The following is a 27,858-nucleotide window of genomic DNA, read 5'->3' as shown; positions in this document are numbered from 1 at the left end:
GGTTTTGGTTTTGGTTTTTTTTTTCCATTTGCTGAATTCATTTTCTTCCAAAAGGGTGTTTGTTCCTTCTTAAGAACTGAAATGTCAAGTCTGATTGTATAAACAGAAGTAGAATGGTAAGAAATCTGAATGGGCAGATGCAATAGATGTGAAACGTTAAGGTGGGTCCGAGTCAGTGGTCAATACCAGCACATGAGGGAGAGGTACAAGGAACTGTGCTGCAAATGATTGTCTTATAAATGTAGTAAACAGCCCAGTAAAGATTTATCTTTCGAATTGCCTATTCAAAGGGAGGTTACAGAAAGGAGTAGTGACCCTAGCTGCATTATCTACAAGTTACCACTTTTGGAGTAGGATTTTAGTCCATGTGAAGACACCTATCTTCAGTCGGTTGGGTGGAGCGGTCATGAGTACATTTCCACGGGCAGCGCTGGGAGCTTGGGTGCCTGCCTCACAACAGAGGCATCCGAACAAAGTCACTTACTTCAGATATTTTCATCTATAAGCCAAATCATGCCTTTAATGTCAAACATGGAGCAAAGTTTACATTTTGTTTCTGAATGTAATTTACAGCTACAGTCGAAAGCAGAGAGGGGAACGTGAGCACTAGGAGGGCAAAATTTGTTCCATGTTAAGTAAGCTTACTAAAAGGTGAGGTGATATGCCTATTATAAGATAGTCTGGATATCTTGTGTAAGAATGGAGAAACAGAAACATCATCTGAAGAGAAAGTGAGGGTTAGGATTCTTTTTGGGCTGCAACCAAAAATATGTGTTTTGCCATAATGACTGCAAAAATAAGTATTCTTTATAGAGCTGATGACAAGAACCAAAAAGGAAATGAAATTGAATGATTTTAATACTAAGGATTGAAGTATCTGAGGACAGATAGATCAGATAGAACAAACTTATTTAAAAACAAAAAAAAGAAACCAATGCACAGTGCTTCATAGGAACGCCTGCTTAGTATATACTTTATGAACTGTAGTGCATAGTTGCACGTACTCTCTTGTCTTATGTGTTTGTTCTGAATGCAATGACAGTGAATAAGACTTGGCACCAATAATGACTTTCGGTGTTCCGTTGTCGTTCCATTTTACACTTGAGGGAAGTGAGGTGTTTATGTTAAATAAAGAAGTGTAATGACTTCTTCAGCGTTATACAGCAAATCATCAGCTTTTCCCTTTCCTGCTGTAATTATAACAGCTGAACAAACAAGATAATATGAGGAGAAGTTTCTTAAAGAATTAAGGTAGAGGTCTGGATGCTATGAGAAAGTGGAATGGTGTTCAAATGGTTCAGGATGTCTTTTTTTCTTCATTCATGGTCTCAGTGTCTTATTGTATTGGGATCCAAGTATTCCTATGTGCTAATTCTTGAAGATATTTCAGTGTCTTAAACATTCATCATACACATTTTGCCTTATTGCATTTTTTTTGTGGATTCAACTCAAGAGGACTTGTGATATGTTCTCTCCAGCTTTTTTCAAGATAAATGTAATTGAAGATATTTTTAGTATTTTTCTTTTAAAAACAAACAGCCTCTCCCTTTCTTCTTAGAGGTAGGAGAGCTCTGCTTTATTGGGAATAATTTTTAAAAGTTCCAGTGAGCTCAGCATCTTCATTCTTCTCCCCGTTATTGTTATGAACTGCTGCATGCCTGAATGCATTAGGAAGTCTGGCTGCAGTTCTCTAAGAGGGTGAAGGCTGCACACCTGAGCTTTTTTGAAACTATGACCCTACGTGATAGTACTTATTTCTTGAAAATTTGACTAAGTATTTCTTTATAGATATTTTCAGGAGACTTACGCGTGAGTTCCTATAATCTCATTCTTTGATTTTTTAGAAAGAAAAGAAGGAAAAAGTGAAGATTGTGATGTTCTACAACTATCCAAATATTTGGCTTTTGCAATAGCAAATCAAAATTCTGATTTTACTTCTTCATTTGGGTGCAGAAAGGATAGGCAGCTGTTTCTGTAAGGTTTGTAAAAGCAGTGTTGTTTGCTGTGGAAAAAAGCTGTTTGTATAGTGAAACAAAATGAATTTTGGAAGTTTGTTTCATGGCTGGATTTTTTTAGTGTCCAATAATGCGCAAGCTACTAGGCTTTCCCCCCCTGTTAGGATGAACACAAAGTTTTTCTGCAATGTACTTTTACTGAGGTCAAACTGGACTCTTGCTTAATATCCTGACACTAAAAGATATCTGTTTTCAAGAACCCTGTAGGCATTTTATAGTTTAGATGTCTTTGCTTCTTTCTTGCATTTCATTTTAAATTAGCTGAGGGATGAGAAAATGGGATGATCATGGATAGGCACATAGCCATACGAAACTCACTTAAAAATTGGCCTTTGTAAACATCTATTTCAAACAATTGTAAGTAGCTAGTCAGACCCTTGAGTTTTGTTTTTATGCACGTCAAAGTGCATGAAAAACATACTCATGCCGGGAAAGGGGTAAATGAACTGCTGTGAGCTCAGTTAGTCTTGCTTCAGTGCAGATACCAGGATTAGCAGGAGGATAGAAGGGCAAAGCATTACTCAATTTAAGGACAGATGGGGAAGGAGAGCAGACTTGGCACATGATTCTGCTTTCCTCTCAGCTGGCTGGAGTATTTCATGTTTGCCTGATATCTGTCAGCTCTCTTCTTTACTACAGTTTTTTCAAATTAGTTGGTGAATCAAATGAATTCGTCTTGAGTTCTGCTTGAGTTATTCCTAGGATCTGTTGTTAAAAACTAGTGCTGCCTCCCATTTCTCTGGCTTTTTTTAAGGGAGGAATTACCCACTGGCTAATAGTTCATCAGTTTCTCGTGCAAGTTCCTTTAGAACACTTAAATACCATTTAATCCTGGTAAAGTGACAGTAAGCTTGTTGCTTTGTGTTGCACAAATTTGCTCTAAAGCTTTTTCTATTATCAGTTCAGCTTCAGATGGCTTCACAGACTCTTTCTCCATAAAGACAGTCTAATGTGAAAACCTCCTTGACTTCCCACACAGTGGAATCCAGTGCTGTCAGCTAGGGAAAAATACAAATGAAAAAGAGCTAAGGTTGTGGCAAATAAACCAAATTAATTTTATGCCTCAGTGTTCAGAGGAGAGGGATGTCCAGAGTAACTCAGTGTTCTCCACTTCGAGCAGGATGCAGCCTTCCCACTTTTGATGGAGGGATTTTAACATACCAGCATTTCTGTTTCTTGTATGTTATCTTTGCACATATTTTCCCTTCTAAGGTGTCTTTATACTTAATTTATTTTAATCTGTTGTTAAATTGCTTAGTTGGCTTTAGGGAGAGTATTTTACTTGCTTTTGATTTGCTGATACACTTTTACATGGAATCTGCTTTGTCAGTGGTGTTAAATTGTTTCTGTGGTGCCTTCAAGGGATTTACTCTTTTAGATGCTCTGTTTAATTAGTTTCCATTAGTGGTATGTATTTATCCCACTTAAAGCTTGGTACAATAGTTGTTTTTTGTTTTCTTCCCTCTTACCTCAAACGTTGAATTTGAGAACTTACTCATCTCTGGCTTTTCAATATTTACAGTGTGGACTAGTTCATGGCTCTAGTAGGAACAAAAACCATAACTTGCACCCACTATTGAAATTTATGATTAGATGCTTTACAAAAAGTTCGAGTATTTAAATAGCTATTCTCTGTTATACTAGTGTGATGTTTATCCAGCATGTAAAAATAACTGCAGTTTCCCCTTATTTCTGTCCTTTCTACCTCTCATCACTATGTGGTGTCATTATTCTGGATTGATGGTCAGTACTCTAGCATTTATATGATTATCTCTTTATATGTGAGCTTCAACTCACAAAAAGTCTGGATATGCTTTTACAAAGTTAAATACATTTATCTTATTTCACTCTCACCATTTTTCTGCCTTCCTTTTTTTGTTACGGCTGCACAGCTCCTACATCACCATAATTAGTTCTCTCATTCTGATTTAAATACTTTATCAATAGTATAATCATATTCCTCTGAATGTTTTCTTCTCACACACTTTGAGAAGCATATTCTATCCAAGTCCACATTTAAAAGTAGACAGTCTAGTTTTTATGTTGGATTCTTGGACTCGCATTTGTATAGGAGCCCTTGCACGCTTGTTCTTTGGCTGTCTTTTTTTTTTTTTTTTTTTAAACTTTGCTTGGTTGAAATGCTGTTTGGTTAGACAGAGCTTTGCTATTTTCTGTCAAACTTCGTTAATGCTTTTTTACTACTTTTTTACTACTACTATTTTCTGTCAAACTACTTTTAATGCGTTATTTCCAAGAATACGGAGTATTAATGATTGCATCCCTAATTGACGTGTCATCCTGAACTGTGCATGCCTTTGCACCAGCCAATTTTCTGCTAAGTTTAAACAGTCTTCATCTTAATTTTGAATTTAAATACCAGCAGCCTATTTTTGTTTTATTTTAGGTGGAGTTTGTGCATCCTATTCCAAAAGTCTTTCCACAGTCTAATAAAACTGAACCCTTTCTTCCTGTATCACTCAACTACTTATCGAAATGCTACTTTACTGCCTGAACCTGCACTTTGGTACTAGGACCATTTCAAAGATGTAGCCATGGAGACAGTCTTGTAGTCAGGTGGCTAAAAAGCTAATTTTGTCTCCAAGCACTTTGCAAATTCCTTTATAGGTTGTTATTTTTATTGTGAACGGCTCCTTCTCAGTTTTCTCCAAGAAATGCTCTGGATGCCTCCTGGGGATCATAAAACCAACCATCTTTGCATTTAGTAAACCAAACGCCCAAGGGCAAGATTGTGTATACTGTTTTGAGGCTCAGATCTTTGTATACGTAAGTGTTAAACTGCACACTTTAATGAAATGCTGATAGTGAAATCTGAAATGATATGAAATTAGCTTAATTTTAAGATTGGTTACAGACAAGAAATTTAGACCAGACTAATCTTAAAATTTGATAATGCTTGTAAGCATGTATGGAAAACAGCCTGATATATAATTCATGTAAAATAAGTGTTTTATTTTATGAAACTAGTAAAAGCTCTGTTGTTTGGAATGCCTTCTTTTCTTTCTTTGCATTGGAATGCCTTCTTTTCTTTCTTTGCATCTGAAGTTAACACAGAGCTAAAGGGGGTGGGAATTCATAGAGGTCAGGATCTTGAATCTGTAAGGTACATTCCTTTAATAAAACTCTATTGAGTTACACACCGTGCTGTTGGATGTTCACTATTGCAAGAAATTATGCTTTCCAAAATGGTATTTTAAATCTCCTTATCCTTTGGTAAACTGCGGGCTTAGGAAGCTAAATCAGCTCTTCTGTAGGTTCAGTACTGTATATTTCAACCACCTTTTATTTCTAGGCTGAATACTACACTCAGGGAGACCTAAAGTGCATACAGATGATAACAATAGTCTTCACTGTCTTTTCAGGAGAGTTGAACTGTATAAACTCTGGGTTTATTCATTGTTCGTTCAATCAGAGCTACAGTGTTGGCTGTTACATTGTGTCCAGAGACCATGAGAAAACTGGGTTCAGAACCAAAGATGATCTATATAGGGCTGATATTTTGATAAAAGTTGTGGATGACTAGCAATTAATAACATAGATTTATGGATGTGGTGCTGTATTACAATGGTGAAGCTTTGATGAGCATGTTTACAAGGTCCTTTGAGTTTTAATATAGTGGTTTTCATTAAGTTTATTTATAATCTATAGTTTTTATTGGCTATACTTAAATCTAGTCTATAAGGATTTTGAAGGTTTATAGAAAACTTAGATATAAAAAGTTAAGTAACTTTATCCAGTGAGTGTGTTTATCCAAGTATGTCATCAAACTTCTCAATTTCCTTTTTAGAAGGCCAGTTAGGGACAGACTGACTCATTCTCCTGTCTAACAGAATGCAAAGACGTCCAGAGTTTAGCTGGCAAGATTATTGAAAAAAAGAGAGAATTTTAGGATTTCAGGGAGTGTGTCTTGCTTCTCAGTTCCCCAGTTGGATGTAAGATAAAACTTTCAAATGAGAAACATGTGAAATCTTGTCTAAACATCTGAATAAACGATGTCCCAATTTCCTGATGACTTAAATGCAAATTGTAGGATCTGAACATTCCTAAAAGTCATCTTAGTAGTCATAAATTCATACGTCAGAGTAAGGTTTACAGTGCTAAGAATTTTCTGATAACCCTAAAATTCTTAGCATACAAATCAAATTGAAGGGAGAGGAGGGTGCATTGTCTCCATTTCTGCTAGGTTTTATTTCCTTTTCCAGAGGATTGTCTGGTTTTGTTCAGGCTTTTTCCCAGGTTCTGAGGAGGACGGAAGCTAGCGTAGCATGTAAGGAAGTGCAAGTGAGATGGTAACAATTATGATTGACTGAAATGGAAGGATAATTCAAGAAAACTGCTGTTTTGTTACCTCTACCCTGATAATGTCTGTGGGGCATGTGTCTTTCCCCAGTGACTTGAAGATACCGTGAATCAAAGTGCTGAGGCTAAAGAATTTCCTGGTAGTGTATGAGGCAAGACTCTGACTGGTTTTAAAAGTGAAGAGCTCTGTTCAAGTTGCAGGTTTTTAATTAGCTCTCATAATTTCAAGCAAAATGTGTAACTTGGAAGGTATTGGCAAGGAAGTAAATAAGGCATTGTCCCAAAGAGCAGTTTTAGTGATTTTCTTTTGCGGTGCCATAACCTGATGCTGTCTCCGCTGAAGCTGCTAGGAATATCTTGGGCAGAGAATGAGAGCAGACCTGTGCAAGGTATATCTCATCAAGCTCATACGCACATTTGAAAACAACCATGTTTCTGGATTCAGTGAGTTTCCCTTCTTCTCTCACACTCTTGGCAAAGATAGACTCTGGGAGAAGGTAACTGATGATAGGCCAAATTTGGCAGACATAAATCAGCTGTCTGGGTATTTTCAGTGTTATTGTCCCCTTGGCACTTTTAATTTCCTATTTTGGGGGGGGAATAAAACTCTTCTATGGCAAAATGCTTCCCCTCTCCCCTTTCAGCAGCCTGATCACAATGACCCAATCACAACTGTTGGTTTTGGGTTTTTTTCCTGCTTGAAAATTAATGTTGTCGATGATCAAGTGATGGTTCAAAAGCCTTTAGTGCTGGAGCCTTCTGTTGTTGGTATGTCTGTACAAGCTCTAGCTTTTACCAGTCATGTTCCCCAGCACAAACTTTTCTGTGGGAGGGTGAAGGGACTGGTTAAGACTCTCTGCCTGCTCAGTCTTTGGAGTTCCTTCAAATCATGCCTCACAGGGGCCATTGTGTCGGGCTTTTATCCCAAGGGGTGCGCAGTTGAGACCTACCACAGAAGGGGAGTGGGCAGTTCTCTATTCGGAATCGTCCTTCAGCAGCAGACCTTGCTGCAGCCCACTCAAACTCTCATGTTAGGGCTTTATCTGCTATGGAACTCAGCTGGGTCTGTGTCTGTGACCAAAATCGGTGCCTTCGGGTTCTTTTTCAGTCTTAGCCAAGAATCTAGAAATCTTTCAATAGAGTAACAATCCTATCAGGAAGGACTGTATTGAATTGTTAAAGAGGATGAATTATTGAATGAATAGAAAAGTATAATTTTATTTATGACAATGCAACTTTTACATAACAGTTCTACAGGGATTGAGACCTTTCTGTATTTTGGACATTTGAAATGAGAAGCAAAATTGTCAACAGTATGTTTGGAGAACAACCTTCTGTTGCCAGGGATGAGACTAGATGATCTAATGTTTTTTCTTGTATCTACTTCCTATTACTCCCATTTCTTACTCTGAGCCACACTCCCCCTCCCATATAGAAATCTGAAACAGAAATTTTAAAAACATAAGTTCATATGTCCCTCCTGACCTTTTAGTTTATTTCTGAATTTATACATATTCTGTGGCTTTTTTCCAATCTCCTTAGCAGAAAGGTTCAAATATTGAACATACTTTTTCAATGTGTTCACACTTTTGGTCTTCAGACACTAAATAGGCTATGTGTTACCTTGTCCAAGTGTGTGGTGTTTTCCTGAAAGGTTATACAGTGTGCATTTCACGTCAAGAAACAAAAAAATAATGTACTTATATGAAAATCAAAATTATCAGGTAGGAAGATTTTTGGTGTTTCTTTTTAACAATTTTTTTCCAGTAATCTCTTGTTCTCGACAGATTTAGTGCTATTGATTTTCTTGTTTGTTCTCTGTTTAAAATCACTGTGTTAGCACAGAGACTGAGGCTGTGACATTTTTCTTAAACTGCTTCAGTCTCCCATGCGTGCTTCTTTCATATGTGTACATAATGCTCTGAGATTTTGTAGCTGGGCATAAATGCATTGAAGCTCATAATATGCCATGGGAAATGAGTTTAGACCACAGGTCTTGGTAACTGATGTGTGACCTGCCTTCTCAGTTCTCATGGCCATTTTTCTCTTGCCTGTTCTTAAGACATGAAACTAATTATAGCACATATAAGTCACTTAAATTTTTCTGTGACGAGAAGGGTCTTAACTTCATTGAGACTTTTGCTCCTCCACACTCAAACAAGAGTATAAATTTTCCCATAGCAATGGTTTGTTCTGAAAACTTAGGATAGTGTCAAACTTTCTATCTCAGAGAACAATTTATAGATTTTTCTCTGTCTCATGTTGTGTGTTTTCTTTTCAAACTCCAGTTACAAAATCCTGTGCCAACTTCTCCCTCTCTCACAGCCCCACCCTGCAATGAATCAGAAGTGCACCGTGTCTTTTTTTGGTCACAGGTCTTGGTGCAGTCATCCACTTCTATTGTTGCTTATGATTAGACTAGTTATGCTGTGCTGCACATGGAGTGGTGCACTCAGTCTTATTTGGAAATGTGAATTGGTGACTGCCCCATTACTGAGGGCAGCGCCTCACCATGAGCATATTTGGCCAGTGCTTCCTCGTCCACGCTGGTCACTGGTTAGGTTCCAAACAGAGTATATGGAGTTGGTGTTGATTTACAAGAGCCGTAAATATTCTGAGACTTGCCAGCTTAGAAGGATCATCTTTCCCTTTGAGCTCTGACACTACAGTTAAAAGTGCTGACCAGAGCTACCACCAGGGTGGTTTTCCATGATCATCCCTTTCAGGAGAACTTAAGCCCTTTTACAGGGAGGGCATATGGCAACCACCATCGCTTTCCCCATTCATGAGGGGAGAGAGGGTAGTAGTGTAGGAGAACATCGTTTGACTAAGGTTTTTCATCGTGTCCTCTCTGGCCTCAAAGTACACAGTAATAGTATTGGTTGGTAGTCATGACAGTGGGCCTGAAGCAGTGAACTCCGTGCTCAGAATTCAGAGAAATTAAATATGAGCCTCACTTCTCTCTGTCATTCCACCAATGTCAGTGGAGTTGCATGAGGAATGGTTATCACCTAGATCTTGCGTCTGCTTGCTGATTACAGTAGGTGGAATAATTTAGAATTGCACCATGGATCTAGAGAATTTCTCAGTTCTGCAAACACTGAGTTGAAAGCCCTGTTTCTATTTGTATTTATTCTTAATCTTTGCTTTGAATAAACATAATGTGACCTTATTTAGCAGTTTTGGGTTTTTTAATCCCTTTGTTGACCTGGATTTTATGAATTTATTTGCTTTAAGATAAAGTATTTCAACCTTCCATCATGCACAGAAACTGTTGTAGAAATCTTTGAATCTTTGAATTTTGACAAGGGTTTGATTTCACAACATCTGTTGAAAGTTATGTAGTTTTTCACATACGAGCATGAGGTAATTAATCTGTGTACATCACTTCCTTGAGTCTGTCTTCGTGCCTCAGTGGTATTATTAGTCGGACTGTCCCATTGGGGTGTAACACAGAATAAGAAGGCTAATGTTTTGCTTGTGGTGGGTCTCTCTTATTCACCTACAGAACACTAGATACCCATGAAAAAGGTCAAATGTGCAGGGATCTGGCATCCATTTCACAACTTGCAAGACATAGTCTCAGGCATATGTAATATATAGAACTCATTGCCAGAAAGCTAAAAGGAAATGATTGCATTTGAGTACAATGCAATCTACAACAATAGTTCAGTGTGCATGAAATTAAAAACTGCTGGTAACACATGTAGAATAAATAAGTTGACAGTGTTTATTTTTACTGTAGCTTTCTATAGAGATAAGATCCTGCTTCTTATAATGTTTAATTGGCTTCATTAAGAAAAACAGCAAATATTAATTATACCCACTGTTACAGAATATTGAATTTTCCAGAGCTGGGCATGCAATATATTGTTATTCCAGTGTGTGAATGTGTCAGAATTAAAGTACAGCAATGTTACGCTGACAACATACTAACACACTTCACCTTTAGCTGAGATGGCTCCTTCTCTCCTGTCCCAGTTTTCAAGTGTTGCTCACTTGACCTACTGTGTGTATCAATTACTTTCAGCTGACACTTAAAAAAAAAAGAAACCAGACCACTTAACCTAGACTGCTCAGTTTTATGAAATCACATTTTTTACCTACTCAATACCTGAGGGGTATTATAGCATAACATGATTTAATTTTGGTACGTTTTTAGTGTGATGTTTGGCCCATGTATTAACATTGCATGAGAGGTAAGAGTGTACTGTAAAGAGGAAATACATAGCCTTAATGCGGTAATGAGAATGCATCCAGTGAAGAGACATAGAGGGGTGAAATAGCTAATGTGGAAATGATAAAAAAATATTTTTGAAGTGTAGGCATGGAAAAAGATTTAGTTATTTGGATGGACAGAAAGATACATTTGGTTTACTTGCGTGGGGTGGTTTGGGGCGGGGCCTGTGCTTTTGTTTTTTGGGTTTTTGTTTGTTTGTTTTTAATTTTATTTTTTATTTTCTTGGAGGTGCTATGAAGACAAATTTGTGAGACTTAAATGTAGAAAGGCTCAGGTAGAACATGTGCCTAGGTGTGACAGGCTGAGTGACAAGCAGTATGACTTTGCTACCCCAGTTTTAAGAACTGAGATGTTAGAGAATCTTAAGGATGAAGCCAAGGACAGTGGGATAAAAGACTGGGTTCCCTTCTAGTCTCATGGAGTTGGGGATGATGGCAGGTTGCTCACATCTGAGATTTGTTGTTGTGGTGATGGTGGTTGGAGTAGACTTGGGTCATCAGCTTAGAGATAATGGCTGGCTTTGAGTTTCCATGAGGAGAAACAGGGAGTGAATGGATAAAGAGAAAACCTAAAGAATAAGACCTGTGGGATCCTATGGACAGAGTAGATGTGGACAATGAGAAGTTTCCAACTCAGAGTACACTGTGGAAACACTTAGAGAAATGAGTCCAGCTGGAGCCGCAGAAACTCTGTGTGGGTAAGATGGGAAGGAAGTGCTGAAAGCTCATTCGTGTCCGAGGCAGCCAAAAGATCAGAGACAGTGAAGATGGGTTAGGTTCAAAGGTTTGCCAGAATGGAAGTTATTGAGCCTTTAATGAGAGCAGTTTCAGTTGAACACGGGGCAGAAGCCAGACCAGGATGATGCCTACAATGAAACTGAGGGAGAGGGTCTCTTGGTGAGGATGGCAAAGACTGCATCAGGAGCCCAGGCAGCCAACAGAATCACTGTCCCTTGGAGATCTTCAGTAGTCAGCTGGACAGGGGTCTGAACAACCTGATCTGACAGTGAAGTTAGCCCTGCACTCAGCAGGTTGTGCTGGAGACCTCCAGAGATCCCTTCTAGCCTGTATCACTCAACAGGATGTCATATTAACTGACTGACCTTGAGGGGGGCAGCAGTTGGAGCAACAAGCACAGTGTTTTATGGTGTTTTGTTAGATGAGAAAGACTATAGTTGCGAGACTGTTGCAGGTTAGATTCCATTTTTTAAGCTTGGTGAATGCTGACTCCTCAGATAGGTATAATAATAACTTTTATCTTACCACTGAAAATTCCCTTTACTTGATGTTTTAAGAAGAAATGTCTGATACAGCGGAATAGAGTTTGGTTGGCTGGCTTAGGTTTTTTCACTTGCTTAGAGCATAAGGAGTAAGTTTCCTTTTAGCAACTGTTAGAATTATCTTATATGTAAACAATTGTGTTTTCTTCTTTGGACTACGTTCTCTATATGACCTTTGTCAGTGTGAATTCAGAGCTAAAACAAAAACTTACGATGGCTTTCCTCCCGGTAGAAAAAAACCTTCATCTTAGTAGATGATCCTTAAACTAAAGATCTTACTAATTGCTACTATACCAACTTGCAAAGTTTTGTGCTAATATTTGAATTCCTGTGAGCAACATTTATCATAACTGCCTTTTAAAAAATCTATTTACATTGCTTATTAGCATACTGCTATTTTTTCCTGTCCTGTTGAACAACATTCACTTATTTAACCGGTGTATGTTGATAATAAAGCTTTACCCTTTGTATAGTTGAGAGTCTATATAGTATATAGAAAGTTTGAAGATGGGACACACCTATACCTTGGGAGATTTCTGCCTTTCTTCCAGTTTAACCTTTGTACCCCAAGGTACCTGTGACTGGTTTCCACTCATACCTTCATTTCCTTTCAGTATTCAGAAAATGGGGAATAGCTGTGCTTACCTAATATTTAAAACTCCTTGAGATTTGCAGAGGAAAAGGGCTGTGTAAGTGCTAATCATTTTACTCTTTTGTTTCTTTTTTTTTTTTTTTTGTGGGGTGGAGAGTAATATGTAAATGCGTAAATACTTGCATGTATATGGCATGTGTTTTCAAACTGGGAACATGCATATCTGGAAAACCTTCCAGTTTCATATTTTAGCTTTGTAAAAGGTTTTCTAAAATAGTAGCTTTTATTATTTAATTGTACTGCAAAAATATGGAATGTGGGTACATATATTTGGACAAGTCTTCCCTATCCTCAGGGAAGATACAGTGGAATCTGCATTTGAATCTGAAGTAAGTACTCTGCCTAGTCCTTAATCCTGCCCTCCATCCACCAACCCCATGAAATGCAAGAGCTTCTAAACAAGCTTAATGGCTTTTATGCTGTGGTTCTTCAAGTGCACCTAGTAGTCTCTGTATCTAGCTTCTGGAGGTTTTTTACGTTCCTGTGAGTTTGGGTGCTGCTATTTCTTTAGGCTCCAGCAATACAATAAAATTTTCCCTTCTAGACTCTAGTAGACTTGGTCTAGTCCACTACCACGCACGTGTAGTTTGTCTTTGTGTTCCTGTCTGGTCTGCATGCATAAGGAGTAGAGTTCATGTTGAAGTGCGGGAAAGCCCTATCCGGTTGTTGCCCATAGGCCTCCTGTTCTCCACAAAACTGTTCCTTATCTTATAGGGGTTTGTCAGTGGCTCCATGCTTTAAAAGTACATATGACTGAAGATGAATAAATATAATGATAGTAGCATGATTTTATCATTCTTTTACTGGTAAATGTCTGTTGCTAAGTGTTGAGACTCTTTTCAGTTTGGAAGACCAATCTTTGTCTCAACTACAGCAAGACTATGGAGGATTAGTTTTGGCTGGCAACAAGAAAAATGCTTAAAATGCCTAAAGGGTTAACATTAAATGCTAATCCAGTTCTACTATCTAGAAGGCTGTCATTAGTCCTATCATAAGCTTAAACTCCCAAATCTGACAGTGTACAATTGCTGAGGCCAAACTTAGTCTTGTTGCCTTACTATGAAGTCAAAGGGGTTCTCAAATGATTAAGGTGAAGGGTTTTTACTGAGTCAGTGAAAACTGCTAATATTTTGCATGATCCAAACATGGTTTTTAACTCTTTCAATGAGAAATGTCATTTATGGAGGGAGTAAGGCAGCAGAAAAGGCCCTAGAGATGGAGGCCTGCCTAGTTTTTGTAAAACATAATCATCTGATAAATTAGTTCATCACTAAAATTTTCATTTAAGAATTCTTCAGTTGTGTACTTCCTGAGCGCATACGTAAGAAAGAGGAAATGGTTTCGCTCCTCCTTATTGGAAAATATATTCAGAATCATATGTAAGTGTTGGACCTGACTGGTAGTTTCTTTATTCTTGCTCTCAAGAGTAGTTTTTAGTGCTTCAGCATCACTGTCCCATGACATCTAAGTTTTTTTCATTTTGATCACATAATCACATATTATTCATGTACCTTGTTTGGCTTGCATGCGTTTTATACTCTTCAAGGTTATCTTTAGCATATACTGTAGCCTTGCTCTTTGATAAAAGCGAGACACTTTTTTGACTAATTGAATGGAAGTTCAGGATTTTGCTTTGAAACTGAAATACTGTTAGGAATGTTATATACCCTTCCACACTTAGAAGAGAATACTGCTTCTGGCTGAAAACAGATGAAACTTCATTGATGAATACTTAATGCTTTTCTGAATAATTTTTTTTTTTAATTGATTGGGTGGGGGGGAAGCAAAAATTCATTTGTCATTGCTTTATGTATGAAATTTTTTGTAGAGTTCTATTTGTTCTTAATCCAAACAGAAAATTCACATCCTGAGAAGATTTAAATTGGACTAAGGTTTCTGAAATGGAAGAAAAGGTCACTTTGCTGCATATGGGTGTGTGTTCTGAATGTCAAATCAGGAAGGCTAATGTAGAAAGAGCTGTGCCTTAACTTGCTGAGCGTTTTTTGGTTGTCGGGGTTTTTGTTGGGGTGGTGGGGTTTTTTTTGTTGTTTTTTTGTTATGGCAGGCAATTGCATGGAGATCTTGATGGCGACATTACTTGGCAAACATTTTGGAATCAGCTCAACATGTGACATCACACCCCCTTAAGGTTTTCCACATAAAATACGTCCTCCAAAGAAAATACAAAAATTGAGACTTAATCTGAAATCTATTATTTCATCCTCTAAAGTCTCATTAGGCACCTCAGTATTTTCCCCCACCACCACCCCCCCACCTTTTTCCAGGCAGATAGACCAAATGTTACAGATAATAGTGGTAAATGTTTTATAGTCGTCTTGGAGGGAATATGGAGGAGGGGCATGGAAGAGAGTTTTAATCCCATGTCTACCCTGTTTTCACAAGAAAAAAAATACAAGGTCTCTGATGCTGAGTCTTTCCTTCTGTGCAGCTTTTCACGCTGTGTGAGCACATGTGTGTGATGTAACATTTTGCCACTTTTAGCAACTGTAGTTGTTTAGCTCTGTCTCCAAGAGATGAGTGTCTCATAGTTTTTGAGAAAAAGATAGCAGAGATGAAAACTCCCATTCATCTCAGGTTTTGGTTCCTGATACGATGATGTTTCACAAAAACAGTTCTTAGAGAAAAAAATCAGTTCTGTGCCTTGTGGGAGGACTTTGTATGTGCTTTTCTGTGTGTGCCTGTGCTTGCCTATACATTTCTGAGAAGCAAAGGGGTTTTTTTTCCCAGATGCTTTAATTGCAATCCATAAATGTGGTTGTGTACTTGGTGGGAAGCATACGTGCTATCTTTGATAGACCTGCAGGAGAGAGGTGTAGTGCAAAGGGTGAACACTGCCAAAATACGTGGAACATGATGTTACACAGGCGAAGCAGAGGAAGAATTATCTATGCATAATGTGAGTTTAGAATGGGCTTGACGTTCTCACACTGAAACATTTCCATCTGGAAGCTGTTCCTAAGTGAAAGGAAACAGAGACAATATTCTCCTATCTTCTGGAGTAGCTATCCAGGGAATAGGAAATGTTCTTTGATTTTTTTTTTTTTTTTTTCCCCCCCTCCTTAGGATGTGTTCAGTTTTACTGCAGATTCAGAGAAGCCACGGTTTAAAGTGGCTTTTTTAAAGACAGTAAATGACATCTAATTCTTCTTAATCCTTCTTCTGAGAATTGCTATTGAAAGCTTCTCACTGTGCTTAAACAAGCTGTGGTGCTTTTAGGTTACACTTAAAAATAAAGTCGGATTTATGGTTTTTATGCCAATCCTGATATTAGAACTTTATGGCATTCTTATTTTCAAAACTTGCTGTAAATTATCCTTTGCCTTTGCTTCCTCTCTCTGTATTTCTGTGGTCTGTCCAAACACCTTCTACTTTTCCTCATGTCTTTTTCTTCTGCCATAAAGGCTGCATGCATGATTTCATAATCTGTTACTTACATACTATAGTGTACACTGAGCATCTTAAACATTCTAAAAGGTTTACCTGCTTCACGTTGGTTGTAACTTTACACATTTGCGTATCTCCCTGTATTCTCTGTAGTGTAACATATCTATTGTTCTGCCACAGTGCTGAAGAATCTGCCAACCATTTGACCTACCTCACCTGCTGATGCAGATGTAGACACTACTGTTATTTAGGAGTAATTAGTCATGTTTTCACAGCTGAACTCTCAAAATACAAGTCTCAAAATATTTCTGATTTTTAGTGGATGCAGAATAAGAAGGTGGACAGATCCTTAGACGTAATGTTAAATTGTAGGTATTTCTCAGTACTATAGCAAGAGGTAACCTTACCTTTCACATTCTTGTTCCAGTAAGTTTGTAAACTCATCGCTTTTTTCCATGTATTTGCTGTGCTTCCTCTTCTCTTCTTCTAGTTCATACAGTGTCTGTCTGTGTGATTTTTCTACCATTAGAAGTTGCTCCAGCATTCGTCTGTGAGTTTCTTTCTGTTTCTCTACAACTTTATCAAGCTACGAAAAAAAGCAAAAACTCCTGAAGTCTTTTGAAACTCTTACTTGCTCAGGCTTTCATTAATGAAACATTTTAAGAGAGGCTTAATAATATAAAATGCATTTAATAGTCTAATGGCCAGGTCCTTTGGTATCTGTTTGGAAAGGGTTATTTAGTTCTGTCAGTCTAATTCTGGCAAATTAGAAAAATAAGTTAAGGTACTATTTTGCAGGACCCTCAGTCACCTTCTGTTCCTCCTCCTGCCATAACTGATTCTCAGCAGCTACTAATTAACAGTTGCTGTTCCAAGGGCTGTGCTTTTCTCATTGATCATTGTGGTGGAGAAACAGAAGAAGCCTTCTTGGCAGAAGCCGCCTTTGCTTTACACAGAAGTAGACTGACTTTTGGTTGAATAGAAATAGCTGCCTCATTTGTAGCTGCATAGGAAATGACAGCATTGAATTGTCTTTGTAAGGTAGACAGGTAGATCAAAAAGCAGTTTTCCTCTGGTTTCACATTAAATGTGTGATAGAACAAAGAGTGAAAACCAGTCCTGTCTCCTTTGCTTACTCTGAGCGTGGTTCTGGGTTTCTGGAATAAGTAAGTGCTAAATTATGAAATGGTTGGAAGTTTTTTTGTTTAACGGTGGCATTTCCTGTTTTGTTGCTCAAATTTCACACATTGTAAAGGGGTTTGCCTTGCGGATGGCACCTTTATAGCACACTTTGAACATCAAATTCCCTCCCCTTCCCAAGGATTTCTGCTGAGCTTCTAAATATTATTATATAGTGATATTTTAATTTAAATAATCTATTTTAGCTTTTGGTAATATTTATTACCACAAAGGTGTTGGTATAACTGTTCACTGGAGTTATGCTGTTAAACAAAATGATTTCCACAAACTGAGAGAAAATTATCATTCTGAGGATTCTCTTACAATTTTGAATTCAGTATGTGACTGAGTTATGCAAGTGTGTGTGTATGAAACCAGAAGGGGTTTTCCTCCTTAGGCATTACTGATCTAGTTGAAGTTTGAGGACCGCTCACTGGCGGCCATCTAAGGACCGGGAAAGAGTCTGTATTGGTAAGAATCTTTGTTCCCCGCTCATTCCCCTTCCCCTGTGGAGATTGCCTCCCTCATCAGGTCAACACAGGAATCCTCGTATCCTTTTTGGAAAAGAGAAGTTTTGAGCTCAAAGCCCAGTGCCTTGCTTTAACCATAGTCTATTCTAGTAGGTCAAGCTGCTTTGCAGTGCTTCACTCTATTAATAGGAAAGAATTCACAAATGGGCAGTGTGGGAAGCAAGGCTGGTTCTGGTTCTCTCATTTCCCCCCCAAAGAATTTCACGTGCCACAAGAAACAGTGGGACTTCAGATTCTTAGGGCCACTGCTTATTTTGGATGATTTAATTCCAAGGAGTAGGATTAATTATCTTTTCCTCATGTTATTCACAGCTTGGCAGATAGAAGCGATGACAGGAAGAGCTGGAATGCCTAAACATGAGTTTCTTGAATGAGTGAGAATATCTGCATTTTCTACATGGGCTTCTGAGTCTCCCCCTGATTACCTCAGCTTCTTTTTAAACTCTATGTATTCTCTTACGTTTCTCCTAAATCATTGTTAACTTTTTTGGTGACACTGCTATGAATAAGGAAAAAGGAACTATTGACAAGACTTTAAAGATGATTTGAGTCCAAAATATTCCAACAGAAATCTGGACCATTTTGAAAATTGCCCTTTCTTTCTGCTTATGACGTTAGAGAGTGTCTTTTCTGTTGCGACATAGCTGAGCTCATTTCATGCATGATCAAAAAATGTAAAGAAACCTATGACTGTCCCTTTTGGCTGTTTTGTGGTGCTCTTACACCAGGTTGTTAAGGGCTTTTTCATCTTGTTCACTCATTATTCGCACACTTTTACACCAGCAAGGTCAGTGCTTTCTGGAATCATGATCCTGAAGTAGGGCCTCTCTTGGGAAAACATTTCTTACCTAAACCCTTGCATATTGCAAGCTTTCTCAGTAAGCAAGAGCCACCTTGTACAGTAATCTCTTGGCTGTGTTTTCTGTGTCTTTTACAGAGGTTGAAAACTGAATTGCCTTAAAAGGTCAGGTTGAAGAAAACTGGCCATTTTTAATTTCTCCGCACTCTCCCTTCTTCCACCAGAAGTGGAAACTTCAAAATTTAAAATCTTTTGTTCAGCGACTAGCTTACCAGAATGAGAGAATTTTCAGTGTGTTTTATCAACCTTCTTCCCCCTCCAAGATTTTGGAGGGTTTTTTGGAACAGCTATTGCACAGATGCATGAAGCACCATCACCTGAGTTTCTGATCCTCGCCTTTTTAAAGGTCATGCTTTCAGGTGAATATGCTGTTCTCAGAAAACAACCTGCCTCCTGTTTTTTTGATAAAGTTCTGATGTGGTGCTGTTCATAACTATGGCCCTGTCTTTCTTAAATTGATAGGAACTGGGCATCAGCCTTGCATGATAGTGCTTGCTGGTCTCAGCTCTCAGTGTGAGGTCAGGTGGGGAAGAAGGCAAAAGTGTGAACTTCGGATTTCTTTTGGCGGGCAGGCAGTCTGCATGGATGGGGTTAAGAAAGTAAATTCATGCATTTGTATGGATTGGACCACTGCTTCAAAAGTATATGTAGGAACCTGAGGGGATGTGTAAATTGCTATCGTAAGAAAACACTGAAATTTCTGGCTACAAGCTGATCATAAATCAAATGACTCCTGTTTCCAGACATATAAATGCCTGATGGAGATGAGGGTTAGTCATCAACACAAACAACATTAGCCAAATAGAAAATAGCCCTGCTTCTGCACTGTTGGGTGTGAAGGGTGTGGGACCTGCCAGCAGTGTTTTATGGGTTCAGTATATTTTGTTTGCTCTAGAGTATTTGTTGAGTGGCGATGAGAGGTTGATTCAAGTGGTAATCCAAGCAGCAAGTATGCAAGAAGAAAGGTACTAACTCCAGGTTTTTGTTTTGCAGTTTTCAGTGAGCAATGCCAGTGGCTTTCACTTCGCAGTTGTGCTTTTGTCAGTGTTGAGATTAGCAGTTTGGATTACCAACTGGTGTTTGGAATGGGAGAGGTGTGTATTCAATGCAGGGAGGGGGAATGAGGAATTTGAAAGTGGGGAAAAGAACAGTAGTGTCCCAGGGAGACCTGCTTACATGAAAGGGTAAGAGAGACAAGTAATGAAGCTGCTGCATCAAAGCTGTTTTCATGTTACAGTCTTCTCCTGTTGCTCAGATTAGAAGATGCATTTAGGTTTTCTTTTTAAGTATGCTGTCAAATCAGTTCTACCATGAGCATTTGCAGCTGGCATGTGGCTGTTGTGGCTGGGGACAAGGTGGAGAGCGAGACCTTGGGATTCCACTCAGGAGAGAAGGGAAGAGATGCTAGGCCTGTCTCCTGGTACAGGTGGGTGATAGAGAAGAGAATCGGAGAGGCAGCAGATCCTACATCACAATTAATGCAGACACCCGAGATCTGCATGTAAGCTGCATAATGGGTATGGCATTTGCCCTTGTGACACTTGTGTTTTACTGTGCAGCATGCCTCTCCCTCCCTGCAGGACTAAGCAGAGCAGAGTCTGGTACTGGGTTGCTGCACTTCTGTGTATTTTGTTTGGAAGCTCTGTTGTGTCCCTCTGCAAGATAAGGGCACTTCCCTGGGGAGCAAATTTGACTCTCGCATTTTCCCTGTGAGATCTTGTGGCTGACTCCCACGTATCCAGCAGAGAAGAGAGAGAAGTTGTGTGAACCCCTGCTAGTGTGAGATCCTCTCACAGGAGCAGTTTCCAGCAGCCCCTGGTTCCTCAAATTACTCTGTCCAAATGCTAAATCTGTGCATGCAGAAATATCCATTTATATGTACACATACATGTTCACTCAGCATACACAGTTCTTGGCTAAAAACCGCAGAGGACTAATAAGCAGCAGTATAAATGTCTTCTGTTGAAAATTGAAGTGATAAAATCTTAATTGATTTGTTTTGTTCTTGCTAACCATATGGGCTTTTTGCTAGAATTAATACTTGAACATACTGTACAATACAATGGAAAATAAGAGGCATGGTCTTAAGTAACTGTGAATAGTTCAGCAAGCTAAAAATTCACAGGAATTTCATCGTTTAAACACATTTTGCCACCAGCTCGTGTCTGAAGTCAAATTAGGATGGCGTGTCTCATGTCTATTATGTTGGAACTGAACTTTTCATCTTTCTCTTTTTAGACTGTTTTGTGTTTGGCACTGTGCCAGAATAAAATCCAGGTTAGTTACATTTCTTCATCCAAAATTCACTGAAATATTACTCCTGTTAATAATATCCTCATGGTCATTGTTTATAAACCTATAATCTTGAGTTTAGGATTACTGGAGATTATGGGAGCAGTTCCTCCCTTGTCTTTTTCCACCCTAGTTGAGCCAAATTTCCACGTGGATATGTTGGTCTGCTTTTCCTGAATGCTGCATTGTCAACATTATTGTTTCACACTCTTCCTATGACTGTAACTTACTGATGCCCTACAGCTGTCATCGTTGGAAAGTTGTGACCAACACTTGTAAGATGTTGTGAGGATGCAATCAGATATACTTTGTTAAAAGGCTGGTGAGGATGTGTATTTCCCCGAGTTGATTGGCACTGGGATTTTAAAAATGAATTCAATTTTGAATTATCCTTGATGGATGCAGAATATAGGCTTTCCTCTGGTTTTGCTGCTTTTAGAGGAGTTCTCGAAGTGGTAGGAGGTATTGTTCATCACATTTCAAACAGTGGGGCACCAGACTTTTTTATCTTTGACTCTGTTATTGGAAGCTGGGGAGAGTTAGAAACCAAAATTGGCTTTCTAATTCTGTGAAGGTTTGAAACATGAGAAAAAGACACCACAAATTCTGCAGGGTCTTCCTCTTTCTCTCTCTTTTCCTGCATCACATTCTCTGATGGTTTTTTTATTCTTAAAAATTTGTTTATTTTTGAATCTGGGAAAATGGTTCTTACGCTATTATTCTGTATTTACTAGAATGTTGAATACCATTCATTTTCTATTCAAGGGAAGTGGCAATTGATCTGAAGCCAGAGTTTTTCATGAATAACTGACTCGATCTAAATTTATAAACCATGCAAAGATGGAAAACCTTTTCAAGCCTTTGTGTCAGACAGAAGTAAAACCAAAACAAAAGTGTTTTCTTTTAAGCCCCTTTAAACATAAAACAATTTATTGTATCCTCAAGTATGAGGAATAAGAGCAAGCTTATCTGGCATTTGTTAGGTTGCAGAAAGAAATAGCTGTAGAGAAAATTTGGCTGAAAAAACCATCTGCTTTCAAAAAAAAAAAAATCTCCTCATAGCCAAGGAAGACATGGTTTTGGTCTGTCACACTCCTCAGACGTTTTGCAAAGGAAGATGTATTACTGCTGTTTTCTATTTTGCTACATTTCTTCACCTATGAATCCTGTTCCTAGTGAGTAAAGCTGTCCAGGCACCAAATTTTCTCACTACATTCTTAACCAAATTTGCCAAGATGTGAGTTGTGAGAGAACGTTAAAGGACCAGTAATCTTACAGATGCCTTCTGAAATTCACTGTATTTTCAATTTAATTTTGGGAAGATCCTCTGTGTTCAGGGCTACAAGGCTAAATTGTCAAGGGTGAGACACATATGTTCTAGAGGAACTGGATCAGCAGAGATTTTGTAGGCAGATACGTTTAAAAAATCCAAATGAAAACTAAATGGATCTCTGACTTAATCTGGGGGGGGGTTGAAACTGAAATTGTGGAATGCCTGCCGATTACGGCATCCTTTGGTTACCAAGATATACGAAGTGCCAGTGGTCCTTCTAGCCTTTCAGTTGCTCTCAGGATGTTTACCTTTGCCTTTTGGAATTGCCAAATCCAGTGGTGTTAGAAATCCTTTCTCTGCCATTAAGTGTAAGAAGGAAAAAGCGTGTATAAACTTATGTAAAGTAACAGACTGAACTTATGTTTTCAAACTTTTTTGGACTTCTCTTCAAATCATTTCCATTTGTGCTCAAAGTTTCTGTGACATAATGCCACAATGTTCTAAAATAAATTAACCTCCACAGTTGAACTTTATCTGTTTCAGATTATAGCCAGAGATTTTAACCTTTGAGCCTCCGAAATGAGTGTTGACCTTTTGGCTGACATAATTTTCTGTGAAATGAACTCTGTATCCTTAGGTACATTTCTGTTCAGAAAGCTTGGAAAACACTTGGTAGAAGAATTTTATTCATAATTTCTGCTTTTATTTTTATGATGATTATCTATACTGAGCAGCATATTAAAAAATGCTTATCTAAATTCAAGAGGAGACACTTACTTGGGAAAAAAATGCATAGTCTGATATGGAGGGATTTTAACATCCAGTGATTTCTATTGCAGGGCAGAAATGAAATTCAGATAACATTGTTAAGAAAGTATGGCTGCTGCTGCAGTGTAATTAAACTAAAGGTTCCTTAGGTATAATATGAGAATATTAGATTTCTGCCTGGATGCAATTTCTACTGACAGCTCATTACAGTTAACTACTCGGACCAAGCAGGTATACCTGTGACTCCCCTGGAACTAGTAGGAGCTGGGATATGTAAGGGTGGACAGCTGTGCCATTACTGCTGAATGGGCCCTTACTAGCTATTGTAAGAATGGCCTCAATGAGACAAATGGGGAGGCATCTGTTTGTATGGGCTGTGAATTTGGATAACAGAAAGGAAAAAAAAGGCGACAGTGTCAAAAATAGAAGGCTGATTATCAGAGTTTGAGTTAGACAAAATCATGTCTGTCTATGTTTAAAGCCCTTAGTGCGCAGTATAAATGAGGATCGTTAGACACCTGTTTTTATTAGGGGCCCCACTGGACCCTGGACTTTGTTCTGCTGTCACTTACACTCGTGTTAGATTCTAGATTTAGAGCTCATTTGCTTTCTTTCCTGAAGTCAGTGAGATATTTTCAGTTGAATTTCGTGGGAATTATGGTTAAGTATCAATTATATGTTCATACCTCTCCCATAGGCTTTTCATAGATATCTTCTTGCCATTGCTCAGCCTTTGTTTGCATAGCATCTCGCTGGAGGGCCTCTAACACCTTCTTGGGAGTGACAAAGCCGTATTGTGCTTCAAGCAAAGCCAAGTCAATTTTTTCAGCCTTAAGTACTCCTATAACTTCATCTTGAGCCTGCAGAAACACAAAATAAGGTTTTATTTGGTTAAACTCTATGTGTGTATTTACAGGTTAGCTTTCTACTTTTGATTTTAAGAAAACTAAAAAACTTTTTAAAGAATGCTGTGTATGTAAAGTGCCCCAAAATAGTCAGTAACATGAAGACAGTTAAAAAGCATGAGGGAAATACTGGTCTTTGTATTTTATTCCGCATAAACTCCAACATCTTCAGAACACTTTGTCAGTGCTTAAGTACTTTGTTAGTGATTAAATTGTATTGCTGTTTCTGGACCAGTGTGTAGGATTCACAACGCAAAACTTCAGGGCAAAGTGTGGTATTAGAAGCTGATTTTAAATTGTTAGTGAAAGATGTTAGGATCTTGAAGCCTGGAAATGTTGCACATTCTGTATATTCTGGGTGCAAGGGTGGCTTCTGTAGTTTAAGTCCGCCTGGGGTCATCTGCTTCTGTTGTTACACTGAGCTCGTTTGAGTGGTGAATGTAGTGAGGTGTGCGGTGCAAGGGATGTGACCCTTCGCAACACACATTCCAAGGCCATGCAATAATGGCAGTTCTTTAAAAGAAGATTAATTGCCTTCAAAGCTGGTAGTGGGGTCCTGTGTGCATGCATATGTACGTGTGCGTGCATGTGTGAGACCATGCTTTATGTATTTATAGACGTGTAGATGTGCACATACTCGTGTACATGCCCTCAGGTAATAAGCAACCTTGCAGCATCAAGTTTTTTGGAAGTAACTGCTGTAAAGGTATTCTCAATTTGTGAGTGCATGTTAAAAAAAGCACTTTAAAAGATAGTGATTAAGAGAAGGTGGTGTTACCTGGTTTCTAAAAATCATGTAGTTTCAGAAAGTATAGACTAAAAATGTGCATTATACTTTTCCATTTTTTAGTGTCACTGTATTTGTTTCCTTAATCTTATAAAATATCTGATGTCATCCTGTTACCAAACAGTAGATACCATATGTTCTCAGGTACGTTTTCAGTATGTTCTTGTATGTATGTGTTTCAGAAATTCTTGCGCAAGCTGGCAGGTACACATACCTTCTTCCTGTCATACAGCATTGCTTTCTAAGTCCATGCTCTATGCTGAAGAAACATGCTGTATGTAGCTGCAGTACTTGAAGTGATCTATAGATTCTCATTGCTCTTTAAAAAAAAACAAAACCCAACCAACCAACCAAAAACCACACACACAAAAAAAACCCCCACCAAACCACCAAGAACACTCCTTTGCTATAAAGTTACTAGTTCCTAGACGTTGAGTTGGAGGGAACAGAATACCTGCTGTGAATATTGTGCTAATTGTCTCAAAGTCCCACTTCTAACGATAATGTTCTTTTATGAGAATACCTGCTTATGTGAATGTTTCCACTGCAAAGGGAACTGGTTTAGGTCACCACCTCCCCTAGGCCTGTGTCCATCTCTTTTTTTTCCCCTGCATCCTCTGGTGGTGGAGGTTGCCCCCTGCCTCCATTATGGTGACGTAATTACATGAACTGTCTCAAACATTCATTATCTGCAATGATCTCAGTTAAAAACAAAACGAAGTACGTGCTAATCCTAGAAGGGTAGAATAGGAAGGGAGGAAATCAGAAAAGGGATGTATCAGGAGAGGGTAACATGTTCACGTCAGGCTCATTGTTTTCCAGTTTCTCATTTCACTCTGTTCCAGCTTTAAATCTTAAGAATTGAAGTGTGTGGGGTTTGTTTTTTTTTTTTTTTACACAAGTGTAATGAAGTGTGTATGTAATATAAATATATGTATATATATACACACGCGTCTCTTTTTTGAGAGGAAGAGAGAACTGTTTTGGAGGAGTGTGTGACATCTGAATTTTAATCTAAATTAAGAAAGGGCAAGTGAGCAGGAGAGAAATGTTTCACAAACATGGAAATCATGCTGTTTGCATAATGAAATGTTCTGTAGAAGTTTGCCTTGGATCTACCCTCAGAGATTGGTACATCTATCAAATATTCACGTTGCATGCATGTTCTGTTAAGCATGTCTCTATTATTATGTAAATATATACACATATGTTAAGAATGGAACTACCCAGGTACTGTCTAGGTAGTAAATTCTGAAACCATGTGATACAACCATTTATGCCACTTTGGCCAGTTTGCTCTTCCCTCTGCCTGTGAGCACTTTTAAGTGGCTGTCACTGCTTCTGTGCAATCAGCCTGCCCCAGAAATATTCTCCCTGCTCACTGGAAATTTGGTTCTCACCTCCTGAAATTTCATTTGACCAGGTTAGGCATCATTTACCACCTGGCAGCTGGCTTCTTTTCCAGATAGAAAAATGCTCGCTCTTCAAAATCCAGTATCTTGCGGGCCAAGTGGCATGGAACACTTAGGCTTCATATTATGGGAAATAAAATGGCTATTTTGATTTTTCCAGCAAAAGGTGTTAGAATACTGTTGAGCGAGTTTCTTCTTGTGATCTGGCACATACTGATTAATAGGGACTAATGCTCATGACTTCATAGGAGAGGGGAGATAAGAAATAATTAACAGATCTTAAAGGTCTCTAATATGATCTCCATATAGGTTTTACAGTGACAAATACTTTGTATTCAAAACTTAGAATAGTGCAGCACAATAGGAAAATTTTGTGAGTCCTCTGCTTTGACATTTACGTGATCCTTCACAGTAGACCATGAGTGTTTTTAGTGTGATACAGGTACATTGTGAGTAAATTTTATTTGCATTTAGGGGTGGTGTAAAGATCACCTTTTCTGGCTGATAGCTATAATGATAGCTCTAATTTGTATTTTTATGTACTTTGCAGTTTATATTTGTCATTCTGTATCAAATTAGGTAGGGTGTTTCTTTAACATGAAAGCAGCATGTGTTTGTGGTAAATTGCGGGGTTGGGGAAGGGAAGTGTGTTTTAATCTGTGATATAAAATAAGACAATAAATCACCTGTAATTCACCCTCGAGGACACTAAGAAGAAATAGCAAGTCATCACGAGAGAGATCCTCTCTTTTCTTGAAAGAACTTGTTTGTTTTTTCTCTGCCTTAGGGCTTCTTAGGATGGTACTGGCTTGTGCTACATCGTCCTTCTCCTTCTGCCTTCTTTGCACGTTTCCTCTCCCACTGTAACCAACCTCTTCTTTATGGTGGTCTTTTGGCCTTTGCTGGCTCAGCTTTGGTCTGGTTGGGCTTTCTGTGCTGTTACTTCTGGAACGCATGGTTTATATCTCTGAAGCTGAAGGAAGGTGGGGAAAAAAGTAATTGTTTTAGCTAGCAGAGACTATAAAACTATTATGGTAATTTATGGTGGGTATTATTCCCTCCAGACTGATAGTTTTCCCTCCCACACAAGGCTGTTTGTTGTTTGGCAAAAGCTGACAACCTCGTGTAAGCCAACAGGACTGGGCTGTGTTCCTTACTGGATGTCTGTGGTGAAGTGAGTCTTAACTGGTCTTATGCAGTTGTAGCAATTCCCTCCTAAATATTTGCAAAGGCAGCAACTTTAGCAGCAGTACTGTGCACATCACAGCAGACTACGTGTCCCATTTGAGAGACAGCACCTAACTCACCTTTCAGGTAGATACTTATTGTGATAAGGCAAATCTAGGTTTAGAAGGTTTTCACTAGGAAGAGCTTTCTGTTCCAATTTCATAACGTCATAGCCCTTACTGGATAGCTGTGTTTTGTTTTTCTTTGTCTTTCCAAGGGAGAGCACAAAAGCGGTCCTGCACTACCACGAGTTATGCAGTTGCATTCCCCATGTTTGGCAAAATGTAGGGGTTAGCACATCCAGACTGCAAGGGGTGAGCCTCGTCATGAACACCCCTTCCCCACCCCCCATCTCCCCGCCCCAAACCAAACCACCTTGCTCGTCGTGGTGTCCCCCCTGATAACCATGTAGTATGAGACCTTACTACTTCTTTAGTGCTAGACTCTAGCACTCTACAAGTGTTAGTACCTGGCCAAGGGGAGACCTGTCCTAACTAGGCCCCTTTGAAGTGCCACTGTTAAGTAAACATACTCTAATGCCTTTGCAGATAAATGACTAACGCTGTATAAATATTGATTAACCTCAGGAACTGTTTTGCTTATCGCCACTCAGATTAAGGTATGAATGGATTATAGTCCACCTCTACAGGAAAACTGTGGTCATGGATACCGTCTAGCAGACAAAAGCCTGATCGTGTGATTCAAAGGTGAAATTAAA

General features: G+C 38.7%; 1 protein-coding gene across 1 annotated transcript in view; it reads right to left on the bottom strand.

The window, feature by feature from the left end:
- FILIP1L (filamin A interacting protein 1-like) overlaps positions 1-26,869 on the bottom strand; it is a 69,446-nt gene extending 42,577 nt beyond the window's left edge. The window contains exons 1-3 of the mRNA XM_009587372.1: positions 26,600-26,869; positions 23,496-23,669; positions 16,316-16,494 (exon numbers count right to left, since the gene is read on the bottom strand). Coding sequence (XP_009585667.1) covers positions 16,316-16,494; positions 23,496-23,669; positions 26,600-26,869 — 623 coding nt within the window. The remainder of the gene's footprint in view (positions 1-16,315; positions 16,495-23,495; positions 23,670-26,599) is intronic.
- Positions 26,870-27,858: the final 989 nt, after the last annotated feature.

Source organism: Fulmarus glacialis, unplaced genomic scaffold (assembly GCF_000690835.1).
Source record: "Fulmarus glacialis isolate BGI_N327 unplaced genomic scaffold, ASM69083v1 scaffold7791, whole genome shotgun sequence".
NCBI lineage: Eukaryota > Metazoa > Chordata > Aves > Procellariiformes > Procellariidae > Fulmarus > Fulmarus glacialis.
This window is presented reverse-complemented; position numbering and strand designations above follow the sequence as displayed.